Source organism: Papio anubis, chromosome 1, assembly GCF_008728515.1.
Source record: "Papio anubis isolate 15944 chromosome 1, Panubis1.0, whole genome shotgun sequence".
Lineage (NCBI taxonomy): Eukaryota > Metazoa > Chordata > Mammalia > Primates > Cercopithecidae > Papio > Papio anubis.
In genome coordinates, this window is record NC_044976.1 from 114,953,090 (window position 1) to 114,978,602 (window position 25,513).

Below are 25,513 nucleotides of genomic sequence, written 5' to 3' on the forward strand. Positions count from 1 at the left end.
ATGACTTGGAGAAATCACATAAGCCTGCTGGGTCTCCACTGCTTCATTTGTACAGGTGGCTGCATAACACTCCCCGGGCAGGGGAACTGTAGGGATGAAATCAGAAAATGTGAGTGAACACACACAGCCAGCAACATGTGGGGCTTCCCCAAATATCCACTTCTGTTTTCTTTCCTCAGTGTGAGTAAGTGGCTCTAATGATCCACACACCTTCCAACCAGCCAAGTCAAGGACCAGCAGGAGGACTCAGGAAAGTACTGAAATGCTGGGAAGAACCAGGACAGTGGCTGACCACAGTCAGACAGGGAGGGCAGCCTGGTGGGGCCCTGGAAGCCATGGACACGACTGCGCTGGGAGTGGGGATGGGAGGTAGCAGGAGTTGGCGGGTGGGGCACAAAGTGGGAGCCAGGGCCAAATTGCTGCTGACTTGACCATTTTGCAAAAGGCCAGCCTGACTGTGGCCTCAGGCCTCTCATTTCCTCTACCTTAACGAGGGGTCATAGAAGTGCCTTCCCACAACTACAGCATCTCCCCCCACATTTGGACTCAAACACAGAGTGGGGCCAGAGACAGAAAAAGTCTCCTTCATGACACACTGTGATTTGTTTCTGCACTGTGTGAACCCTTGGCTCTGTGACACAGAACACAAGTTTCAGCAGTCCCTGTCACTTCCCACAGGCGAAACAGACAGAGCATTCTTTTGTCCAGCTTCTGGTGAAATGCCATTATCGTTATTTTTAGGAGGAAGATGGAGAATTGGGGTAGGTCCACAAAAAGAGGATGGATTCAGAAGACTTCCAGGAACCTTAAAAGGCTTGGAAATTAATTGTGCCCGTTCTTTTTGATGTCTAATTCTACTCCAAAAGTTCCTCTCAGCACAATATATTAATACTCATCAGCCAAGAGAAGGTTAGGTTTTGGCTCACAAACAGTCAAGGAGAGAATCTCCTTAATTCATTGAGAAGGCAGAAGATGGCGTTCAAGAGTATTCACAGGTAACTAAGATTGCCAGAGGGAGAATCGAGTGAGCTGTCAGCAGTGAAATACACAAGAAGGTAGAGAGAGCTACACTGAGACAACAAAGGCAGCTAAGGGAACAAAGCCTGGGTCCCTCAGGTCTGTGGCCACCGGCTCCAGCCAGGACAGCCTGGTAGCTGAAGAGCACGTCCTTGCCTGTTAGATGCCTGTGTTTCAAGTGATGCTAACTTGATAATGCAGATGTCTCCGCAAACCCTGCCCCTGGCTCACCACCCGGTGAGCAATCACTCACTTTCCCCAGGACACCTCCAGGGAGGTACTCTTCCAGCACCTCACACTTAAGCGGCTAATGCAGGTTCTTCCCTCAGACGCAGCACGGTTCCTGGGATGACGTCAGCGCTGCTCTCTGAAAGCACCAGGCAAGGAGGCGAAACAAAGAAAATCCTAAAGAGCAGGCGAGAGAACGGTGGAACTGGCAGAGAGAGGCACTGGCACGGATGGAGAGGGCAGCAATAAAAATGTTTAAATGCTGGGGGACACTTAGAGGCAAAGGTACAGCAGGTGACAAAAAAGATGAGGCTGAAGTTCAGGAGAGACCCAGGCAGCGATGCCCAAACGACAGGCTGAGGAATCACCTCACAGCTGCCGATGCCCTTGACAGCGATGTCTGAGGCTGGCGTGAGTGCTCCGGGCTCAGAGATTCCTAGAACCCAGCTACAATGGCCTTATCAGACTGAAACAGGAACACCAAGATATTCCAAAGGAGGTGACAATAGGGTCCAAAGGTCGGGCCTTTATGGCTCACAACTGTGTGCTGAGTGTGGCCCGAATCCCAGCTCCAAATGGTCACCCCATGTCTACAGCCAATCAGCTGACCAGGGTGGCAACCCCTGGCTCTGCTCAACAATGACAACCATCATTTACTGAGCACTTACTATGTGCCAGACCGATGCTAAGTGCTTTCCTCAGATGGTTCCATTTAACTGTTAGAATCACCCTAATGAGTATTTCCTATTATTTTACAGATGAGGAAATCAGAGCTTAGAAAAGTAACTAGCAAAATCATACTGCTGGCTCTGTAACAGATGTTGATTGGATGTTGTCTGGGTGGACAGAGGCAAGGATGACCTGAACGAGACAAGCAAACGAAAGGCCGGCTGACAGACCACTCGGGTAGCACTTTTCCTGGGATTAAGCTTAGACCTTGTAGGCCTATCAGCCAGAAGCAGTGTGTAAAATAAGAGCTGCTGACTGGGCACGGTGGCTCACGCCTGTAATCCCAGCACTTTGGGAGGCCGAGGCGGGCGGATCACCTGAGGTCAGCAGTTCAAAACCAGCCTGGCCAACATGGTGAAACCCCATCTCTACTAAAAATACAAAAATTAGCAGGGCATGGTGGCACATGCCTGTAATCCCAGTTACTCAGGAGGCGGAGGCAGGAGAATCGCTTGAACACAGGAGGCAGAGGTTGCAATGAGCTGAGATCCAGTCACTGCACTCCATCCTGGGCAACACAGCAAGACTCCCTCTCAAAAAAAAAAAAAAAGAGTAGCTGCCCAAGAACACAACAACAGCAACAAACACTGATGACACCCCAGTTTTGCAGGAGGGGAAGGAAAAATAAGAATGTCAACTCTCCATTCAACAGAGAAACAGTGCCACTGCTGTCTTTAAATTTTCAAACTCATCAAGAAAAGCTCCAGAGAGGCCAGTGCCAGCAATGCCAGCTGTCTCCCAAGTCTGAAGGGTTTCCCTCTGGGTATTAGGACTTGAGGTGTTCAGCTAGAGGAGAAACAGGACGCACAGGAGATCACACATAGAGCAGGAGGTGCCTCTCAAATGCCTTTCCCACGTGTCCAACTCTGCTTTGTTTAAAGCACGATCAGACCCGCCATCTGCACTTTTACTTGCTGCCTGACGAAAACCAGGTGCCAAAGGCCTCCCAGCACTCATGGGGCCCTTTGCCCTTAGGAAAACACCATGATTCAGCCAGGCGAGTTTGATACAACACTGTAACAAAGCGTGTGCAAAGTGCCTACCTAGCTCTGGACTGCTGAGCCTTGCAGAAAAGGCACATTTTGACTCTTCTGAAAGTGGGAAAGATTTGAAAGATGGGATTTGCACCTTATTCCTATACAGGTCTGGAGATCTGGAACTTCTCCTGAAGCTCCATGTTTAGCCAGATAATTGAGACACTCCACCTGGTCACCACTGGACGCCAGCCACCCAAACATTCCCCTCCACAAGGCACCTGGCATTCTAGTGCCTCTGGAGAGAGCAGCCATCTCGCTAGCACAGCTCATGAACAAGGATCCCCTTCCCTGGACAGCAAAGATGTAAACCTGCCCCTAGAAACACTGAGAGTCCTAGAGGTAGAATGAGTCAGCCAGCAAGCTCCAGCCCATTCACTGCAGACCCCTGAGCAAATCAAGTCAGGAGAAGGTGGACAACTGTACCCTGAAGACCACATACCACCCAGACCCAACACAAATAGCTGTCAGCATTGCCACCTGTTACAAAGCTTCAGATCTTGCTTCTACCAGGATTTCCCAGCTGAGCAGGAACCATCAAAGTCTGGTCCTGGAAGGACAGCCCTCCCCGTCTTGGCAGCCACACCATTTGGCCCTGGCCCAAGGCTGCTGTGGCATGGGAGGAATCAATGGAGGAATACATGGCTCTTCCCTGGTTCCTTCCTCTCCCACTTCATTGGATAACACTAGTCACGTGGCCCTAATTGAACTGTAAGGGAGGCTGGAAAATTTGGAGTATGTGCATGTCTAGTGAGTTGCCTCCACCACATCCTCTTAAGCCTTGGCCTCTCATTCCCAAAGTCTAGCCTTATTTTCAAATGAATTCAACGCCTTGTTACTTAGATCTTTCCTCATTACCTCAAAGCCACAGTGGCAAAAAGCAAACAGCATCTTCCTAAAATATTCCTCTTCCATCATCCTCTCCTAGATATCCCTCTTATCCTTCTTCGCCAATTAATTTATTCACTTAAAATCTTCCTTTGACAGCTTCACTCCCTCTCCGCACTGCTATCAACTCAAATGTGAATTATTCCAGTAGCCTGAACTCGTCACTGGCCTTTTACTTTCTTTCCCTTCCAATGAACCTGGTACCCAGCTACTTAATCCTTATCCTTCTTCCCAAGGCCCAATTTCATTCCTTTCTCCCCTGTTCATGAGCCTGCAATACTTTTCCTGCTGCATCCGTCACGAGTCACCATATACACTCGTAATTTGAGGTGCTCTAGAATCTGCCCGTGGAATTAGTCAGGACATAATCTCCCTGTTTTTTGGCAGTGCCACATCCATTCCTGTCTTCACAGGTTTGCTCATGCCGCCATTCCTTTCCCCGGTACGCCCTTCTGCTCCTCCCACACAAATCCTAATCCTACCTCAGGATCCACTTAAAATACAACCTCCTCACTCAACTCTTTCCTACCAACATGCTTTCCTCTCTCCTTTCTGCGTTACCACAAGGCTAAGCTCTGTCGCTGAGTAATGTGCTTTTTGATGATAATCTGAATGGTACAAGAAATCCTATTTCATGCTCCTTTGAGGGAGTGTCTAATATAGGTTGCCTTCAACTATAAGTAGTAGAAAATTCCAACGCAACTGGCTTAAACAGTGACGACAAAATGTACGGAGGTTGGACTGTTCGGTCTTCAGGGGCTTGGCCCCTCAGGGATCCTGGTTTTTCCCATCTCTTCCCCTCTGCTGCCCTCAACAAACCTGCTTTCCTCATTGCAACAAGACAGCTGCTTCACGTCCAAGAATCTAGTGAAAGAAGCTGTCCCTTCTGCATTTCCTTTTACAATGAAAAACATCTTTCCCAGAATCTCCCAGCAGATTTCTCATACCTCAGTGGCCAAAACCATGTCACATGCCCATGTCTAAACTACGGGCCTCCAGGAGGAGTTCTGCTCAATCAGCATGTACCCTAGAGCTGGAGGCAGGGTCACCTTTCCTTGAGTGGCATGTGGGAGAAGTGTGGCATCCAACCCAACTGGGTCCTGCCAGCAGGAAGAGAAAAGAAGAGCCACTGTAGGTAACCAATCCCGTCTACCACAGGCAAGGACTAATACCACATATCTGTGTTTCCCCTCACTTGCCACCCCCATCCTGTGCTGGCAGATAAGGATGCTCAACAAATAGCTGTGGAACTACAAATTATCCTGTGGGTGTGAGAAAAGAGTGTGCATTATAATAGGGTGGTACAATTGGACATGTGTGCACAGAAAATGGAAAAAGAGCCATGAAATCCAAACAGATGCAAAAACGTTCTTAACAGAGAAGGTTTGGGAAGCTCTGATCTAAGCCCTAGCCTGGGCCCAACTCCCAGTTCCACAGATAGGGAGCAGGCCCCAGGCCAGAGTGCTGGGTTTCTCCCAGCAGGATCCAGCTGGGGCCTTCTCCTCAGTTCAACCCTTGTCTCTGGGGACCAGTGGTCTACAGTCCATCCCACAACCCTTCAGACAGAAGTTCCAGGCACAAAAAGGAAGCTCACAATAAGGAACGCCCATGCCTAGCCATAACTGAACACATCACAGGCTCACACAAATCTGTGGAATGAGTGCATGATCTCATGAGCTCTGGTCTGGAAAAGCAAGTCTCCCTACACTCGGGCTTAAAGGGAAGGCTTCTTCGGCTATGCCAATAGCTCTTTCCTCTCTCTTTCTTCTTCAGACCAAACAGCTCCTATTCCTGCCTTCCATCTCAGCTTTCCAGCATACTCTTCCCAGGTTCTTTGGGCTACTGACAAGCACTCCAGACCCAAATACACGTGCTCCCACCTGAGGTTGGGAAATGGTAGTACCAAGAACTGCATAAAAAATATACCGGACAAAAGGCACTCCAGTCTCACAGATATCCAGCCCCACAGTCTATATCACAGATCACCAGTTTTAGCTGTTTGAAGTTTCAGAATTCCTTTTCAAATACCATAGCTAGCATTTATTCGGCTGGAGAAAACTGTGTTAAATGCACCCTACCGTAGGATCATTGATTACAACATGCATTCAACATTCAATACATATTGACTGAGCAACTATTAGGTTGAACTACGTGACATTATTGACATTCGACTGTTTCTGACCTATCAAAATGGCAACAAAGCTCAACTTAACATTTACTCGATGCCAGGCAGTAGGCTAAGGAAGGATTTGGGACACCATGACAAACAGCAAAGCAGTAACCCCTGTCCTAATGGAACTTAAAATCTAGTTTATTAAACCATTACTCACAAAAGTACAATCTAACTTCAGAATTGTAATTAATTATAAATGCATTTTATTTGTTTACTGCCTGACTTCTTTGCTAGCCTATAAACTACACAAAGATGAGGGCTGTCTCCTCCATTTCACACACTGGCCAAGCATATAGCAGAATACATCCTATATTTGTTAAATGTATTGATTAGTGTTACAACAGACAATTGCATGTGCTATGGAAGCCTTTGGTAGAGAGATCTAATCTAATCTTGGAAGGCAAGGATCCTGGACGTCACTAACTTGGAATTTCTGATACTGATGATAAGGTTGAGTTAGGTCTTCACGAAACAGGTCTCTATACAGCATATAAACAACTACCAGCATGCACAGGGGTTTCATAGGGACTATTTAAAATACTTAAGAGAACAAATGGTTTTCAAGCTCAGTCTAGTATTTCAGAAATTCCATTCACATGAACAATTGGTACGCTAATTGCAAATCATTCTTATTTCTCTCCTAAAGCAGGATCCCCTAAGGATCTTTATTAGGCATTCTGTTAGCCTAGTTTGAGTTACAGTATTTACTTAAAAGTAGTAACAGTGAAGTTCTTGAAAAATATTTGGCAATTCAGACATTTTACTAATTCAAACTAATCTTCCTCATTAGTCTACACTGTTAGAGATTTAACCATCATATCAAGAGAAAGTATCAAAGGCTTCACTTAGAGTAATAGTCACTAAATTCTTTTGCAAGACACCTTGGTAGCAGGAACCTGAGCTAACATCAGGAGGTAGGGAGAAATAGAAAATAAAGGAATGACAATTTGAAGAGCAACTGCAATCCAATTTAGTCCAACAGATGACACATATATGAAGTCACATTCAAATTATAAGCAGAGCACAACAAAATTTTTGATCCTTATCTTTTGATTAACCTGGTATCATTCAAGGAAAAATGTCAGTGAATACCACTGACCAGCAGTCCTCTCTTATCTATTTTGCAGTATGTCCCTGAGAACCAGCCCTGGACACAAACTGCATAAATATCAATGAGCCTAGACAGTGTCTTCATGTGTGTTTGGCCTGCCATTGGTCTCTGTATCCGTATGGAGATTTAGTAACACACTGGTCACATTCATGGGGCATCTTGAACTCTCTTGACATGGTAAATGAACAGCAGGCCCTGTCCCCATGCCAAAAGCAAACAAAAACCTGTCACCAGCAAGGAAGACACCCGGTCTCTCCAAAGGATGCCAAAGTTCCCATCCAGCCTCCTTTGCAGAGCCTCACAAATCTCTCGGATGCAGGCAGGATGATCACGGGCTAGGGAAGATTATGCTCTGAATGTCTTAAGAGATTAGTTTCTTAAAATCCTCCACATGACTTCAGTCATCCCCGTTACAGATCACAGAGTAAAAAGCCTACTTGATTAAAGCTGAATGCCTATACATTTGCAAAAGGGAAAATATGCAGAAGAAAACACGAGTCAGATTACTGATGGGCATAGCACCAGCTCTAGGACATCAGGGGTGTTGAATAAATGATGACAAGGAGGCACATATAGTTCTGATATATTCACCATAAATACCACAGTCCTCGAGGCTCTCAGTTATTTACTTTCCCCCAAATCAGAGACTGAATCTGGCCTTATCTTCAAATGAGGCCCAGCTCTCCCCAGATTCCAAATATGGGAAATTACAGCTCCTCTGTGGTAGGGGGAAGAGTGGGAAGGCGAATGTTTGTATTGCATAACGTTTTAATTAAAACAAAGATGACGTGCCCCAGAGTCTCTTTATCGGCTCCTGTTAGGGGCGTTTTCCAGTACTCCTTCCACCCTCTGTCACCATGGTCTTTTTTTCCCTCCAGGACAATTCACCTTTAAAATAAGAGGATTGGGCATGAAATCTACAAAGATTCTTCCAAAATGAACTCAGGCCTAGAGGCATATTAGTTCTGTATCTTGTTGCTCCCTTCTAGAAGTACACAGTTCAGAGGGACACCTAGCCAGAGAGGTGCCGAAACGCAGAGCTGGAGCCAATCACCTGCTCCGACATTTCGCGCTGGGCAGGGTGCTCAGCATGTGCTCTTGCTTCTTTGTAATGAAATATCAGAAGACAAATTACAACGTTGTTCAGCAAGCTATTTTTTTGTACTGAAACATCAGAAGGCATTATGAAACCGTTCAGCAAATCATCTCTAAACAATGTCATAAAGGGTTACCTAGCTTGGGGTAAGCTCGGAATGAATCTATCTGTACCATCATTCCTCACCCTAACAAACGTGTCCATCTGTGAAGCAGAATTCCCAACACATCACCATCTCCAAACCAACACCAAACCACTGCCAAATAAACCTGAAGAGGAAAACCAGAAAGGTCTCCGAGAAGTGCTGCTTGTAGGGAGAAGAATGGCCCTGCACAGAGGCTCCCGAGGGCAGCAGGCGCCTGCTTTGGAGCCCTGGTGATTTCCACCAGGCAGAATTTACAACCATCTGGGACCTGCAGTCTCAGAGGGCTCACAGGGAAGGGGGAAGCTCTTGGCTACCCGGGAGGTCACCAGTGACTCTCAGAAAAGTACAGATCAATGCCTGTTTAGGGTTAACCCCAGGTTGGGAGAGGGCATCTGGCAAGGAACAGACTTGGAAGAGCCTGCCCCTCATTGAGCTGCTACAGCAGCGTCTGGGAATTTGTAAGAGCCACAGTGATGAGGCCCTGGGCTATGTCCCCATATCCTCCCTTGCCAGGGCGCCCTCAGGGAGGCCACACTGCAGGAGGCAGAGTATGAGGTGGGGAAGATGGATCGGCCTTATCCTCGCCACCCCCCATACGAGGCTCCTCTGAAGAAAGCACGGTATGGATGGTGTCTCCTCTCTGGTGGGAAGTATGTGATTTCTCTATTTCTACTTCTCTTTTGTTCGGGCTTCCTAGAAATTCAGAGCTAGGTGTGAAATTCCCAATTCCCACAGACAGGCAACATCCCCAGCAGTAATAAAGACATTTCACACACCCAGGACTTGGGATATTTGTGTATTTTCAAGAAAAAAAGTTTGCCCTTTGGCCTCCTCAAAGGCCCCCCCCCCCCCGCCACCTTTTCCTCGCTCTCCCCTCATCACTGCTATTCATGATCTTACTCCTACAGATACCCCCCCTTCATGGTGGCACAGGGCATTGGTGACTCATGGCTGTAAAGAAGAGCTGAGAACAAAACAGGAAGAAAAGAGGTTAAGCAGTGGCAAGAAAAAAGATGTACCTTAGGAATAAAAAAGAGTTCCCCAAAGTCACAGTGTATTTAATTAATCCTTCTATTTATTAAAGATTAAAAATACATATCAGGTGACTACTTAAAATGTTACTCATGATTTTAACTTTGAATTCTGTGGCACTGGAGATAACAGAACAATGAGTGCTTGTAGCAGGCACTCGGTTATTTGTTGAACGAGCTTCTTGGGAAAGCCTTCTTAGGAAAGTATTAGAAGTAGATTCTACTAGAACAGGGGCTACCCCCAGAGGTCTCAGGACAAGGGGTAGAAAGTCAAACACTGATGTTTAAGAAGGGATGATTATATGACACATGAATCCCACAGCCATCTCTCCAAAAGAGCAACTATTTTAAAAATCAGGTCTAAAGGTGAGCCATCCAAGAAACTGCTCCTGCTCCCACAGGTTTTAAAGAAAGTCATTCCCGTGAACATGAGAAGTAACCCAACACTTTGAAATGATAATCGTTTTACAGCAATAACTGTTGCTGCAGGGCCTGAGAAAAAAATTCTCTTCCTTTGGGTTAAAGTCTTAAATGCTGAGCCCGCAGCCAGCAACCTTAAAGGCTACTCGGGTCCAGTTCATTCTATCTGGAGGAGCCACTTGGGAATTGAAAACACAGGAAAACATTTTTTCTGGTCCATGAACAAACAAGAACGCTTAAATGAATTAGACACAAACTAAGTATTTATGGTTGTCATCTTAACAGGTTTCAAATAGGCTTCATTTTAATTTAACATAATTTTAAAATTATAGGAAAATAGTCAAAATATGAATGTGCTTAATTTGCTGAATTTATGTGTTTTCGAAGAAAATATGCAGAATAAACAAGTCAATTATTCTCACTAAATACATTAAAATTTAAGGGTAATATTTTTATTATGACTTGCTCTCCTGATATAGCAAAGTTATTGTTATATAGTTATTGAAGGAGGCTCACTACTTCCCAATGATTTCACAAATTACAGCTTCAACCAGCTATAAAATAACCAAATCAGTTCTGATATAGCCATAAAATTAAGCCTGAAAAAATAGTGAAGTAAATTATTCCTTTAAAATCAAGTTGTTGAACAATATGTTCTGCATGATTCCACTTATGTCAGAAAAAATATATTTTTGTGAGTACATACATAGAAAAGGGTCTGGAAGAATATATACCAAACTATAAAGAATCTATATCAAAGTCCATAAGGGACATGGACAAGGAGGGTAACGTTCACATTTACTTTCTACATTCTTAGAATTATAGTCACTGTTACCTCCATCAAAAAATTAAAAATCAAAAATTAGGCCAGGCACAGTGGCTCACGCCTGTAATCCCAGCACTTTGGGAGACTGGGGCAGCAGATCACCTGAGATCAGGAGTTCGAGAGCAGCCTGACTGGCCAACATGGTGAAACTCCATCTCTACTAAAAATACAAAAATTAGCCGGGAATGGTGGCGGGTGCCTGTAATCCCAGCTACTCGGGAGGCTAAGGCAGGAGAATCACTTAAACCCGGGAAGTGGATGTTGCAGTGAGCCAAGATTGTACCACTGCACTCCAGCCTGGGTAACAAAGCGAGACTCCATCCCCAAAAAAAAAAAAAAAAATTAAAGCAAACAAATATAAGCTACCTCCTGAAGTAGAAACCAGTATCTTTTCACCTTACGTTTACATAATACTTTACCCTAATGCATTTTATCTGCTGTTCTAAATCATGACTTACTTCAAATCAAATCTTAAGTGAAAATCAAGATTTTCTTTTGGGGGTGTTATACAGAAAAGACTGTAAAATTTCATTCTCTGAGTCTTTTTAAAAAGCAATAGATCGTACCTGGCTGGGATAGGGTAGGTGTGATCTGACCCGCAGCAAATGATGGCTGCTCAACTCTGCATCTCCTTCCCTCTCCCTGCTGAAAAGTGCTACTTGGCAAGGTCAGTCAAGGTCACCAATGCAAACAAGTAGTGGACAAACACCATCCAGGTTATCCAAGGTTCCTGAGGCCCAAAGCAGCACATGGGGTTGGGAAACTGATCACCTTAGAGATTTCAAAATCACCTAACAATAACCCCACTTTCCCTAACCACAGGGCTTAGTGACCTAATGGGTCAAACACATATGTGCTTTGGTCATCCACAACCCAGACGACCAGACTAATTTTGCTTTAGAACTGGACTATATCAAGTGTGAATGATCATACTGGTTATCATGTGGGAAAAAAGGTTTAATTACTCCCTAATTGTCTGGGAAACAAAAGATTTCAAAATACGGCGCTCCCAGGGGAAGGAGAGTTAATAAAATGGGTCCTTGAGAAGTGAAGTGGGAAGCCTGCCTCATGCCATGGCACCCGCGATGACACAGGTGTACCCAGTGCTCTGCTGAGAGCAAAGACAATGTTCTCAGAGTTGCTATCAAAAAGAGGCAGCAGACTGCATTCTGAAGCATCAGACAATGGGTCACATGCAAAAACAGAATTAAATACACAAAAATAGCACCAACTTAAGGCAAGCCTGAGTAAGCTGCACCACATCAAAGAAAGAACACACAACTGGTACCAGATTTTTTCTGTTTTAATAAAGAGAAGGCCTGGACACCTGAAAGTTGACGGGAAGCAGGCATCACTAATTTCTCTGAGTTCACAGTTTTGTTAGAATGTTTTTGCTCTGATTATGGGGTTTTTTTTGAGATGGAGTTTTTTTTTTTAATTTTTTTGCTTTTGTTGCCCTGGCTGGAGTGCAATGGTGCAATCTCGGCTCACTGCAAACTCCACCTCCCAGGTTCAAGAGATTCTCCTGCCTCAGCCTCCCAAGTAGCTAGGATTACATGCACCCACTACCATGCCTGGCTAATTTTTTGTATTTTTAGTAGAGATGGGGTTTCACTATGTTGGCTAGGCTGGTCTTGAACTCTTGACCTCAGGCGATCCACCCATCTCGGCCTCCCAAAGTGCTGGGATTACAGGCGTGAGCCACTGTGCCTGGCCTGATTATGTTTTGATGGATATACAGAAGCTCTTGCTTTAGTACAGAAACAGGCCCCACTTCACTTCGACCTGTGGGCCCCCCCACCTTCAGAAATGTCCAGTGCCATCCCTGGCTCCTCCTCTCAGTGGTCTTCCAGGATATCCACTCACAGCTTTCTGACTTGTCGCCCACCTGTCTCTAGCCCAAATACCCAGTCCTCATGGCAACTGACTGCACCAATTTTTTTTTTTTTTTTTTTGAGACGGAGTCTCGCTGTGTCGCCCAGGCTGGAGTGCAGTGGCGCGGACTCGGCTCACTGCAAGCTCCACCTCCCGGATTCACGCCATTCTCCTGTCTCAGCCTCCCCAGAAGCTGGGACTACAGGCCACCACGCCCGGCTAATTTTTGTATTTTTAGTAGAGACGGGGTTTCACCATCGTCTCAATCTCCTGACCTCGTGATCCACCCGCCTCAGCCTCCCAAAGTGCTGGGATTACAGATGTTAGCCACCGCGCCCGGCCGACTGCACCAATTTTTACAAACCTACACCCTTAGGGTTCCCATCCCAGGACATTCAGGCTTCTCCACCCCTTTACAAATGCCCAGAATATCCTCTACCCCACAATTCCAACAGGACGTCACTCTCCTATTACGTAAGAAAAATGCCTAAAATTCCAGCCCTTCCAAAAGGCCTTTCCAGATTGACCACTCAGGAGTTACTCTGGCCTCCCCTTCACTCCTCCTGCTAAATTGAAAACAAGAACAGACTTGCCTGGCCTCTCTCCCCGGGTAGACACCTAGCCTCAGTGAACACATCCTGTCAGTGTCTTCCTGTCCATTTGCAAATTGACTGACTGTTTCATTGCCGGCCTTGGATGACCTCTCATAGAGGGCAGGGACCGGTGGTGTTTGGCAAAGCCTTGGTTGTCTGGAAAATGGGAAATGGGGTCTTCTGGTGAATTTAATTACAGGGTTAGGTGGAAACTTTGCTTCAACTCTCGTTATTATAAAGCCTATTATAAAGCTTTTTAAAGTACATTTGACCACTTTCCAGCCAGGGTAGAGTTAATATGACTTAATCTTTGATTTAGGATCTTGCAGTGCCCCAGGCTCACCGTTCTCTTCTGCTACTATAATTACAGTTGCGGAAGACATAGAGACTGAGCTGATGACTGCTTGGAAGCTAATTTCGAGAAAAAACCCTTGCTACCACATCTTGTGATTTTTGCCCTTCTGAAGGTGGAGTTCAAAAATAAAAACAAAATCCCACTTAACTGAGGGTTCCAGTTAAGGGAGGTCTGCTGCCATGGTCTTTGTTAAGTGCCTGCCACCGTGGCCCACAATTAGTCAGTTAATAAAGGGTTCTTGATGAGAGAATTTGGCAACATGTGATTTTCCACAAATACAAGCTTGATTTTGATGCAACCACTCATTTCTTTGAAAATCAGGGGGCATTCACACACAGGTGTTCTAAATTTCCTTAAAGTAAAAACCAACCCTTTACAAGGAATAGCTGTGTTCACTTCGAGCCGTAAAGAAGCAGGTGTCCACTCATGGCAAATGAGGAACTCCTTTTTTATTTATTTATTTTTTTTTTTTTTTTGAGATGGGGTCTCGCTCTTTATTGTGTGTGTGAGATGGGGGCCACCCAGGCTAGAGTGCAGTAGTGCAATCACAGTTCACTGCAGCCTCGACCTTCTGGGCTCAACCAATTCTTCCCACCTCATCTTCCAAAGCAGCTGAGACTACAGGTGTGTACCACCATGCCCGGCTAATGTTTTTGATTTTTAGTAAGATGAGGTCTTGTTATATTGCCCAGGCTGGTCTTAAACTCCTGAGATCAAGTGATCCTCCTGCCTCAGCCTCCCAAAGTGCTAGGATTATCAGCATGAGCCACCATGCCTGGCCAGAAGCTAAAAATATCAATCAAGGAGTCATAACTAAGGATGCACTGCACACCCGAAGCCAGGGACCACAAGAGGTCAGCAACCGGGACAGCTTCCTCCATTTCCCAGGCCTGGGCTAAGCAGCAGTGGCCTGGGCTCTGGGACTTACTTTAAGCCTAAATCCCAAACTCATTATAATTTAAGCCAATTTTCTGTGTCCAGCATCACCCCACCTAAACTGGTCCTTAAAACCACTGACAGTCATTTCTCCAGTCTGTAAAAGGCCCGCTGAGGCCTTTGCATTGTCAGGACTTCATTGGGAGTAGAATGCCCTCCCCATCCAAATCCTGACCATTTCTGAACACTCAGCCCATGTCCTCTTCGTCTTCCCCAACAACAGCCACCTACACTGAACTTCACTTTGAACTCTGTAGGAGACTGTAGATAGAGATGGGGGGGTCTCACTATGTTGCCTAGGCTGGTCTTGAACTCTTCAGCTCAAGTGATCTCCCTGCTTCTGCCTCACAAAGTGCTAGGATTACAGGAGTGAGCCACTACACCTGGCCTATGTAAGCTTTTTTTTTTTTTTTTTTTTGAGACAGAGTCTTGCTCTGTGGCCCAGGCTGCAATGCAGTGGCACAATCTCAGCTCATGGCAACCTCCAGATTCTAGGGATTCTCCTGCCTCAGCCTTCCGAGTAGCTGGGATTACAGGCGGGGGCCACCATGCCCAGCTAATTAGCCAGGTTGGTCTCAAACTCCTGACCTCAGGTGATCCGCCCACCTTGGCCTCCCAAAGTGCTGGGATTACAGGCATGAGCCACCACACCCGGCCACGTATGCATTTTAAAATGTTATGCTCAGAAGGGGTCTATAGGCTTCACCAGACTGCCAAAAGGATCCATGACACAAAAAAGGTTAAGCTCTACAATCAGACAAATATGAATTCAAATTCAGATTCTGCCAAATTCCAGCTCTTTTCCTTTGAACATAATTGTGTTCAAGGGAAAAGTGTCTTGAATTTCCTTATCTTGATCAAGGAAGCCAACACAGAAACAACACCTACCTTGTGAAACCATTCACTCATCAAAAAATTAACCAGGCCAGGCGTGGTGGCTCATGCCTGTAATCCCAGCATTTTGGGAGGCCAAGGCAGGCAGATCACAAGGTTAGGAGTTCAAGACCAGTCTGGCCAACATAGTGAAGCCCTATCTCTACTAAAAATACAAAAAATTAGCCGGGTGTCATGGTGTGTGCCTGTAATCCCAGCTACTCGGGAGGCTGAGGCGGGAGAATCGCATGAACTCAGAAGGCGGAAGTTACAGTGAGCTGAGATCGTGCCACTGCACTCCAGCCTGGGCAACAGTGTGAGACTCCATCTCAAAAAAATAAAAAAGAAAATAACTGAACACCTGCTTACTTTGCAAGGCACAAGGCTGAGTTCTGGGGCTACAGTAATGAACATGACAGAGATGGTCTTTAAGAACTTTATACAGAAGGTCATGCTATGTAAAGTGTTTAGCACAGTGGCACATAAGCACTCTATAAACATTTTAATACTCACTGATAAAACCACCACATGTAGTGTTTAATTATATGCTGATTTAGATTGCTTTCTACGAAACAAATGTTGATTCATCAAACTCATGCCTTCTTAACAAGCCTTCTTGGAGGCCAGAGGCTCGGCTTCAGACTCAAAGGGAATAGCTTATTAGATGAAAGAACACAGGATTTGGAACCAAATGGTCCTGGCTTCAAAACCCTACTCTGCCACTTTTTAGCTTTGTGACTGTGGCAGAGACGGGCAGCTGTCCCCCAAAATCTGTTCTCTCCTTTCCCTACAGTCATAGAATCCCAAGTTTTTCTCAGGACACATGGATCCTCAGGATAAGCATATTTTCCAGCCTTCTTTGCAGCTAAGTATGGTCACATGACTAGGTTCTAGCCAATGAGAATGTCAGTGGAAGTGATGTATATAACTTCCAGGAAGTATCTTTACATTGAGAGGTCCTACCCTTCACTAGCCTTTTCTTCCTTCCTGATGGCTGGGGCTAGAAGTCAACCTGGACCACAAAATCATCTTGGGAATAGAGAGCACGCACATGGAGAAAGACAGCAGGAGCTTGGAGCCCTACCACTGTCAGCAATCTATCTTAGGCAAGTCACTTTTTTTTTTTTTTTTTTTTTGAGACAGAGTTTTGCTCTCGTTGCCCAGGCTGGAGTGCAATGGCGTGATCTCGGCTCACCTCCACATTCTGGGTTCAAGCGATTCTCCTGCCTCAGCCTCCCAAGTAGCTGGGATTGCAGGCATGTGCCACCACCATGCCCCGCCAATTTTTGTATTTTTAGTAAAGATGAGGTTTCACCATGTTGGCCAGGCTGGTCTCAAACTCCTGACCTCAAGTGATCCAACAGCCTCCCAAAGTGCTGGGGCTACAGGCATGAGCCACCGTGCCCAGCTTAGGCAAGTTACTTAACCTCCCTAAGCTTCAATCTCCCCATCTATAAAAATGTGATAATGCAGCCAGGTGTGGTGACTCACACCTGTAATCCCAGCACTTTGGAGGCCGAGGCGGGCGGATCATGAGGTCAAGGAGATCAAGACCATCCCAGCTAACATGGTGAAATCCCGTCTCTACTAAAAATACACAAAAAATTAGCTAGGTGTGGTGGCAGGCACCTGCAGTCCCAGCTACTCGGGAGGCTGAGGCAGGAGAATGGCATGAACCCGGGAGACGGAGCTTGCAGTGAGCCGAGATCGCGCCACTGCACTCCAGCCTGGGCGACAAGGCGAGACTCCGTTTCAAAAAAAAAAAAAAGTGATAATGCAAGGTATCTATCTTGCAGGGTTGTTTTGAAGACTGAATGATGATATAGGGCTTGGGTCACAGTAAGGACTAGAGTTAGGAGAGCTGGTATTACTGCCATTATGGAAGTACCAGCAGTCTTGCTGCCATGAAAACTGTAGAAGATGGCAACATCTTAACACAGCCCTGGGTACTTGGAGGTAGCTCAGTGATTCTCACAGTTGAAAGGCATCCTAGTAGGCGAAGTCCACCTGACAAGAATTTCCTTCTCCTGCACCCTTGTCAAATGGTCCCCAGGAAAGGGAAGTGTACTACCTCTGGGACAACTATTAGGACAGTGGTGTTTGTTCATCCATAAATCACAATCCTCATCTCCTTCTTTCAGAACTCTTCTCCTGATTGTTCCAAACCATCTCACTTTTCTTTGCCTCCTCTTTCTTTTCTGCCTTTGATCACTCCAGCCCTGTCTCTGAGGTCACACCCATCAGTACTTCAAAGTTTCTTTCAATCCCTTTCAGAACCACCCTCTGGCCTCTCCCTTAAGAAACCTTTTCTAACTAACTGGGAAGTAAGACATGGCTTCCTTGGCCTTACCTTATTCAAAGAAGAGACTTCCCAAACTCTACAAATCAACTTCTCTCCCTCTGGAGCAGAACACAAATGATCATTTGCCATCTACAGGTTCTCAGATGTCCCAATCGCCTACATTTTTCATTGCTAACACTTTTAAAGCTATTTAATCTTGTTTGCAACATCAGCACTGGTCTGGAAGGTGTAACTCTTCATGGCTACACAAAATCAAAGCATGCTGTATGTGTCTAAAGCTTATATTCATCTTTCCTGAGAATTTTTCTTCCTGTTCTTGCAGACACAAATCCTATGCTCTCTTTCCCACATTGCTGTCATCTTCCCATGTCATTGTCACTCATGCAGGCTGCTCCCAGACAGAGGCACATTTCCAGTTACCCTTCCCTTCCTACCACTGCATCAGCCTGCATTCTCTCTCTAATCTTCTGCCCCTCTGGCTACATCTGTCCTCAAGTAGAGACGTTACTACCCTCATGACTCAACCAGGACCAGGCTTAAGTGGCTTTGTAATTGGAACCAAGGGTTGTGGTGGCAGGGCCATGCACTGCCACCGCAACCCTTGCTGGGTGAGGCACCTAGGGTTAGGACAGAAGGAAACAACACACAGAGGTCAAGGGGGTAGGTACAAAGACAAACGGTAGGACAAAGACATAAGCAGGAATCACTGTCCCAACAGACAGAAAAAGAGGAATCTGATTCCAATCCCAGACACTGGCAAAGGACGGGTGCAGAAAAGCACAGGTCTATGATGTTGAGGGAGATGAAAGTGTCTCCGAGATTTACCCTGTGTACCCCCTCACATACTGTCCGGGGTTTTCTAACCAAAATTGCCATTTCTAGAGGCTGGCACCTGCATCAGTCTCACTTTCAGAGCACTTAGCCTTATCCAACTTTTATAAACAAAATTTTATTCCAGGCATGTGACCTACATGGGCTTAAAACCTTAGAATTCTTTGCTGTTTTAAATTCACACTACACATTAATTCACATTACACAGCAAGAATGCTGACACATGAACCAGACTACAGCAGACTGCAAGCAGGAAATAAGACCCCAACAAGGGTTTTGTTCCCTCCCAAAACGCCTTCTACCTCTCCCAGATTAGGAAAGTAGTAGCCAGGCCTCCTTCCTACCGTACTGACAGCCATCAGGTGAAGAGAAAGATGAGGTTCCACCAGCGGGGCTCCAAATCAGGCAGAGATCCATATGCATGCCTATAGTTCCAAACCTTCCCATGTTAGCCTGCATCTAGGCGTCTGCCACTGTGCCCCTTTAAAGCCACCTTGATGCTCATTTTCCTCCATGGCACCTGTTTACACATGAAGGTGAGGGTGGAGGAAAAATGACAGCATCTGCCAGGTGCCAGGGCCCAAGCTCCACTCCACAGAGTGGCCCAGAGAGTGAACAGCAGGGGACCAGCATGCAGCCTTACATTTCTTGAGCAGCCAGAAGAAACAAAAGGCACAAATGTCACATTGCCTTGTTCTCCCATTGATGGCTACTTCTCCTGCCCTGGGCCCCACCCTGCCACTCAGCCTTCTTTCCCGCCTTAGCCACACACCCCATCCCACATCCAAATCTCCCCAAGGGCTTTCCTTGTTTGTGTCCTGTTGAATCCACATGAATCACTAATTGCTGATTTAAACCCAGACACTAAGCGAATGACACATACAGTACAACAAATACAGATCCAATATGAAAAGACTGGCAAATGGAGGGCTCCCTGCCTCTTGACTCTGCCTGAGCATAGAGGTGACAGGGAGACACTGCCTGTATCCTAGCCCACAGCTGAACAGAAGACTAACTAAACTCACTGCCGGCAGGGTGTCAGCATGTGTTGGGTGGTAGGGCACTGGCACTAATGAACTCACCCACTGGTTCTCTAAGTGAACCATGCATGGAATTACCTGAGAGAGCTCAAAGGCTGAGACCTGGGTCCCACCCCACCAAGGGAGTTTGGTTTCACTGGTCGGGGGTTGCTGCCTGAAATCAGAATTTTTAAAAGCTCCCCCAGTGATTCCAACATGCACACGAGAGTTTGAGAACCACTGATAGAACCGCTGATTGAGAACCACTGATTGAACATCTATTACGAGTTTCAGACATTATTTAAGGCAGTCAAGGCATTTAGGACACCTTATATCCTTGAATTGTTTATTGTTTCTGTTTTATTGATATTCAGATGTCAATCATGGTGAAGCTGGGATAGGAACTCAGGTCCCCTAATTCTAAAGTCCATTCTCTTCCCACACACCTGTTAACTACTTCCAGGGTATAGACAATGTATGGAAGCAATCTCCACTGCCAACAGATCACCGTAAGTTACGTGCAAGACACCTAGATTTGGAGATGTGAACCCTGTAGGCAACAATCATAATCCCTTCTGAATGCAGAGGACCGAGCCTTACAGAGAGGGCAGGGGGTGTGCTTAGGTATGAGGTCTGAGATGGGGAAAGAGAATGGCACCAAATCCCGGCGATGAAGTTTATCCTAGACCTGAGATGTGTTCTAAGATATCACGCTGAAGACAGTGCTCATTGGCATAAAAAGAACAGGCAATTTATGAGCAGAGGGGCCTCTTCACTGGGGTAGGGATCCTTAACAGAGGTGTCAAAGGTTCACCCAGGGCCATAGTTTCTTCTTCCCACTCCAAGCATTCTGATTTGTGGGAGCACAAAAGCCAATCCTAAAACCTCCTCTACCAGGCAGCTTCCTTTTCTTCAGGCTCTCTTTCTCCCAGAACTATGATCTAAGCTTCCTTGGTGAGGAGACACAGGACTAGTGTGCCCTCACATTTTTAGCCTACAGACCACTCAGGTAGGCAAAGCATCCCTTCAACCCCTATCCCATTTACTCCCATTTCCACCTCAAAAAAGGCACCATCATTATCACCCAAACCAACTTTCGAGACAGAGGGGAATTATGTTCCCACTCCCAGTTAGGAATCGACGCAGCCCAACAAAGAAGTGACAACACCAGAGCATCCATGTTTGTCATGCTACCAGACAGCAGCCCACCAGCCATATGAAGTCCCTAAACCACAGATGTGCAGATGCAGGACCTCACCCCAGGGCCCAAGACAGACACTTTAAGAACAGCAAATGTTCCTTCTTAAAGACAACAAATGATATTCCATCGCTGCTCCTGGATCAGAAACGGGCCTCTTCATACTCTACTCCAACCTGTGACACACACCAACCACCTCCTGGTGTCCCCCAAAGCCTAGTGTTGATGAAAAAGAACCACAAGAAATTACAAGAACCAAGAGCAGGTTAAACTTTCACATCGATTGTATTGATAAGCAGAGCCACTTACCCAGCACAGCCAGACAGCTCAGCACCAGGAAAAAGCGCTTCATGTCGGCAGCCTCCAGGAGACACAACACAAGGCGCTTCCTCTTCTCCCAGCTCCTAATCTCTCATTTCTGGCAATCCACTTATAGCTCCAGAGAACAGCTTTGGAAATAGAACTTAACTCGGAAAATGGGAACAGATTAAAGAGATCAGAAGGAGGGAGTTGGGGGGAAGGGGAGGAGTGGAGGCAAGTGTGAAAACTCCCCTATGCCACAGGAAGGGTCCACAACAATTCCGAAGGCGCTCCCGGCTCCTGCCACATCGTGTGCCTTGCAGTTTCCACTGAAATTGTAGACTGTAGTGGATTAATCCTCCAGGATCAGGGAAAAAAGAGTCTGAGAAAATCCTTTCATCCACTGATTATACAGAAATGTCCTTGGCTTCCCAGTGAAGGTGTCTGTGATCTCCCTCATTCAGATTCCCCAAAGAGAACAAGGCAGGTTTCGTCAAAACCTTTGACGGCCAAATCACCCTGCCTGACATCAACCGTTTGGGTTTCTTCACCAAAAAGTCCGTTTCCATCCATGGTGGTAGGTCACGGAGGCGCCACCTGCCCCACGCCTGCCTAGGGCACACGAAGCAAGTTGGCGTTCGGCAGCCCTGAAGCGGTCCCCCAGCGCCAGCAGATTTCTAAAACAAACACAACAGAGATTTTTATCAAAGGCAAGACTGCAAAACCCACTGGGGCTGAGCGCTGAGCTGGTCCGGACACCTGGGTCCGGTTCCTGGACCAGGACAGTCAACCTCCGCATTCTGACCTTGGGCAAGTCGCTATCTTTCCCTCCGCCTCAGTTTCCCTGCCCAGAGCAGGGCAACAGTGGGAAGCCCGATTGTTTCTGAAATACTTTCACCAAATGCTTCACTCCTGGGAATTCCCGTCACCTCCTACCCAGTCCGGGCGCCGCAGGTAGCCCCACCCTCCGCCAGGGCAAATTGGGAAGGGGCTCCGCGGTGGGGCCGCGACTCCCGGCCCCCGCCCCAACCGTGGGAGCTCTGCGCGCGACGCGTCCCAGGTGGCCCCGCTATTGTTTTACCTTCCAGGGTGTTTATTTCTCGCTGATTGTAAAGAAAAGAGACCGGGGAAGAAGGGAGTCCGGGGCTCCGCTTTCCGCTGCCGGAGCGCGCTCGCCGCGTGCCCGCCCAGCCAGGGGAGGGGTCTCGGGCCCGACCCCGAGCGGAGCTGGCGCGGGCCCGCTCCCCCCTCCCCGCCTCCCTCTCCGGGGCCCCCCGGCTCCCCTCGCTGCAGCCCTCTCCGGGCGCCGCCCGCGCCCCCGCCGAGCCTGACCTCGCCCGTGGCCCTCTCCCTCCGCGCGCGTCCGTCCGTCCGTCGGTCCGTCCGGGCGCACGCCTCAGGGGACGCGCCGCTTCCTCTTCTCCCGCAACGGCACCAGCAGCCGCGCTGCGGCCCCTCCCGAGTCCCCGCCCCTCCAGCTCCAGCCCGGCCCGCTGCACTCGGCGAGGCGAGCGCGGGGCCAGGGCGGCGGCCACGGAGAGCGGCCCGGTCCCGCCCTCGGCCCCGCCCCCGGAGACGCGAGTCCGGGCTCCGGGCCTGGCGGGGGCACGCGAGTGGCCGGGGGCACCGGGGGCACCGGAGGACCTGGGCAGCGCTGGCGTGTGGGCCGAGGAGCCCGCAAAGTTAATCAGGGCTTCACACCCAGACTCCGGGGCCGCCTGCGAGATGTACAGGCCCTTCCCAAAGCCCAGCCGGCGACCCATAACCCGGGAAGCCCGCGGCACAGAAGCTTGTCCTTTCTCCTGGAAACAAAAACAAAGCCCTTTGCTGGAGACTTGAATCTGTTCATGCAATGGAACCCCATATTGCACTTCACTCTTGGATAGAATTTGGACTCTGGAAACAGCCTGGGTTCTAACGCCGGTTCTTCCACTTCCTAGCTGTGGCCCTTGGCCAAGTTACTTAACCTCTCTGTGCCTCAATTTCCCCATCTGTTCCGTGGAAGAAATAACCCCTACTTAAGAAGGTAATGTGAGAAGTCTGTGACATACTTGTAAAACATTTAGAATGGTGCCTGATACATCATAAGTGGTCAGTAAATATAAGCTATTATTGTTTTATGACCAACCGCCCTGTAAAGCAAGTGCTTTTTCATTCCCTCACTACTTACCCAACACGCACAACCTGCTGGGTAGACACCGTCACGAGGCGACCAAAGCAGAATAGACCGCCCTGCCCTCATGGAACTTGCAGTCTAGTGGGGACACAGACCATAAAATAGACATGACAATAAAAGTACAGTGCTGAGGAAGAAAATGCAGACCCCAACCCTGTGTTATTGGGGGAGGGGCGAGGAGGAGGAAGCTTTGGTCCGGGTAGGTCCCAGGCTTCTCAGAGGAAAGGAAAACTCGGTTGAATGCCAAGGAGCAGAAGGCAGCAGCAGAGGAGACAGAGGGGAGGTAAGGCATCGCAGACTGAAGAAACAGCACCTCTGCGGGCCCAGAAAGGAGCCCGGTTAGAGGACCAGGACGCTCTGCTGGGCCCAAACTTGACTGTAGGGGAGAAGTGACAAGAAATGAGCTGAGAAGAAATCCGGTGCCAGAAGCTAGAGGGCATTGTATGGTGTGTTAAGGGGTTGGGACCATAGGGAAGTCACTGAAGGTGTTGAGTAAGGGGCTATGGTTATCAGATATACGTTTTATTTTTCATTTTATTTTAAGAGACAGGTTCTCACTCTGTCACCCAGGCTGGAATGCAGTGGTGCCATCTTGGCTCACTGCAACCTCTGCCTCCCAGGTTCAAGTGATTCTCCCGCCTCAGCCTCCCAAGTCACTGGGACTACAGGCGTGCACCACCACACCCGGCTAATTTTTGTACTTTTAGTAGAGATGGTGTTTCACCATGTTGGCCAGCCTGGTCTTGAACTCCTGACCTGGTGATCTGCCCACCTCAGCCTCCCAAAGTTCTGAGATTACAGGCATGAGCCACTGTGCCCGCCAGAAATCTTTCCTTGTGTGTTAATTATTACGTCTTTCCCAGAGACACCCATGACTCTGGCAGTTCTCAGTTCCCATCTGCTAGACTCCTTCACTTATTTATTGAGCACCTACTATGTGTCAAAAAAAGTCTCTGCTCTCATGAAGCGTACATTCTAGTGGCAAACACAGACAATGAAACAAGTATATAATATAATGTAACGTGTTCTGAAGAGAAGTGGAGTAAAGAAATGTGTGGTCAGGCACAGTGGCTCATGCCTGTAATCCCAGCACCTTGGGAGGCCAAGGCAGATGGATGACTTGGGGTCACGAGTTCGAGACCAGCCTGGTCAACATGGCAAAACCCTGTCTCTACAAAAAATACAAAATTAGCCAGCCGTGGTGGCCCACACCTGTGGTCCCAGCTACTTGGGAGGCTGAGGCATGAGAATCGCTTGAACCTGGGAGGCAGAGGTTGCAGCAAGCTGAGATCACACCACTGCAGTCCAGCCTGGGCAACAGAGTGAGAGTATCTCCAAAACAAACAAACAAATAAAAAACAGAAAAGAAAAGAATAGTGTGTATGTTTGGGGGTTACAGTGGGAAGAAGGACTCTTTTCTAGGTGAGGTAGTCGGAAAAGACCTTTCAGAGGAAGTGACATTTGAGCAGAGACCTGAGTACAGGGAGCGTGTGAGCGCTGGAGATTTCTGGAGGCAGAACATTCCAAGCACAGGGAACAGCAAGTGGAAAGCCCTGTAACATGCTCAGAAAATTAAAGGTGCGTTAGTGTGTCTGAAATGGCATAAAAGAGAAGGAGAAGGAGGAATGTGATCAGAGAGGTCAAAGAGGCCAAATCTAGTAGGACCTTCAAACCTGAGGAGCTTGGGTCACTCTGGCTGCTGGGTAAAAATAGAGCATCAGGTTGTAGGGGTGGACAAGGGACACTGAATGGGAGGTTCTTTCCATTGCACAGGTGAGAGATGATCATGGCTTAAACTAGGGTGGTGCTGATGCAGGTCGTGGAAGTGGGTGGAGTCTGGAAGCATTTGGAAAGCAAAGTCAATGAATTCTCTGAAGAGTTGAATACGGAGGGGAAGAAAAAGAGAAGAGTCAGGGAATCTTTCAGAAGGTCCATCTCAGCCTGCTTTGGAACTCTCTGACCCCACCAAGGTGCTCTAACTCTTCCCAAGACTGCACTTTCTGAGGCCTCTGCCTAGGCCCTCATCCTTGAACCCCTATACTCAGTTATCCCTTCTCTATTACTCGTTCTTTCAATCTCAATCTGCTCATTTTCATACTACATGGCCCCTTGCATCCTTCTGGATAATCTTTCAACCCTTGACTTCCATCACCACCAGATGTGTTATGACTGATTCCCAGCGTGGCATTCTTTCTAATTTCCACATTTATGGAACCTCTGTGATATGCAAAGAACTGTGCAAAGTGTTGGATGGGGAGAGAAAAGTATAATTTAAAAGAATGCCTCTGCCCTCCAGACATAGAAACGATTAAATGAAATAAGTCCTGAATAGTGATATGATGGTGGCCCCTTCAGGA

General features: G+C 47.4%; 1 protein-coding gene across 4 annotated transcripts in view; it reads right to left on the minus strand.

The window, feature by feature from the left end:
• IGSF3 (immunoglobulin superfamily member 3) overlaps positions 1–22,450 on the minus strand; it is a 93,303-nt gene extending 70,853 nt beyond the window's left edge. For 2 of the 4 annotated variants that reach the window (XM_003892465.4, XM_003892466.4), the window contains exons 1-2: positions 22,313–22,450; positions 20,990–21,657 (exon numbers count right to left, since the gene is read on the minus strand). In XM_003892465.4, coding sequence (XP_003892514.2) covers positions 20,990–21,032 — 43 coding nt within the window. In that variant the 5' untranslated portion in view covers positions 21,033–21,657; positions 22,313–22,450. Of the gene's footprint in view, positions 1–20,989; positions 21,658–22,061; positions 22,224–22,312 lie in introns of those variants that run through there. The other 2 variants (XM_017946169.3, XM_017946164.3) reach the window with 2 other exon arrangements.
• Positions 22,451–25,513: the final 3,063 nt, after the last annotated feature.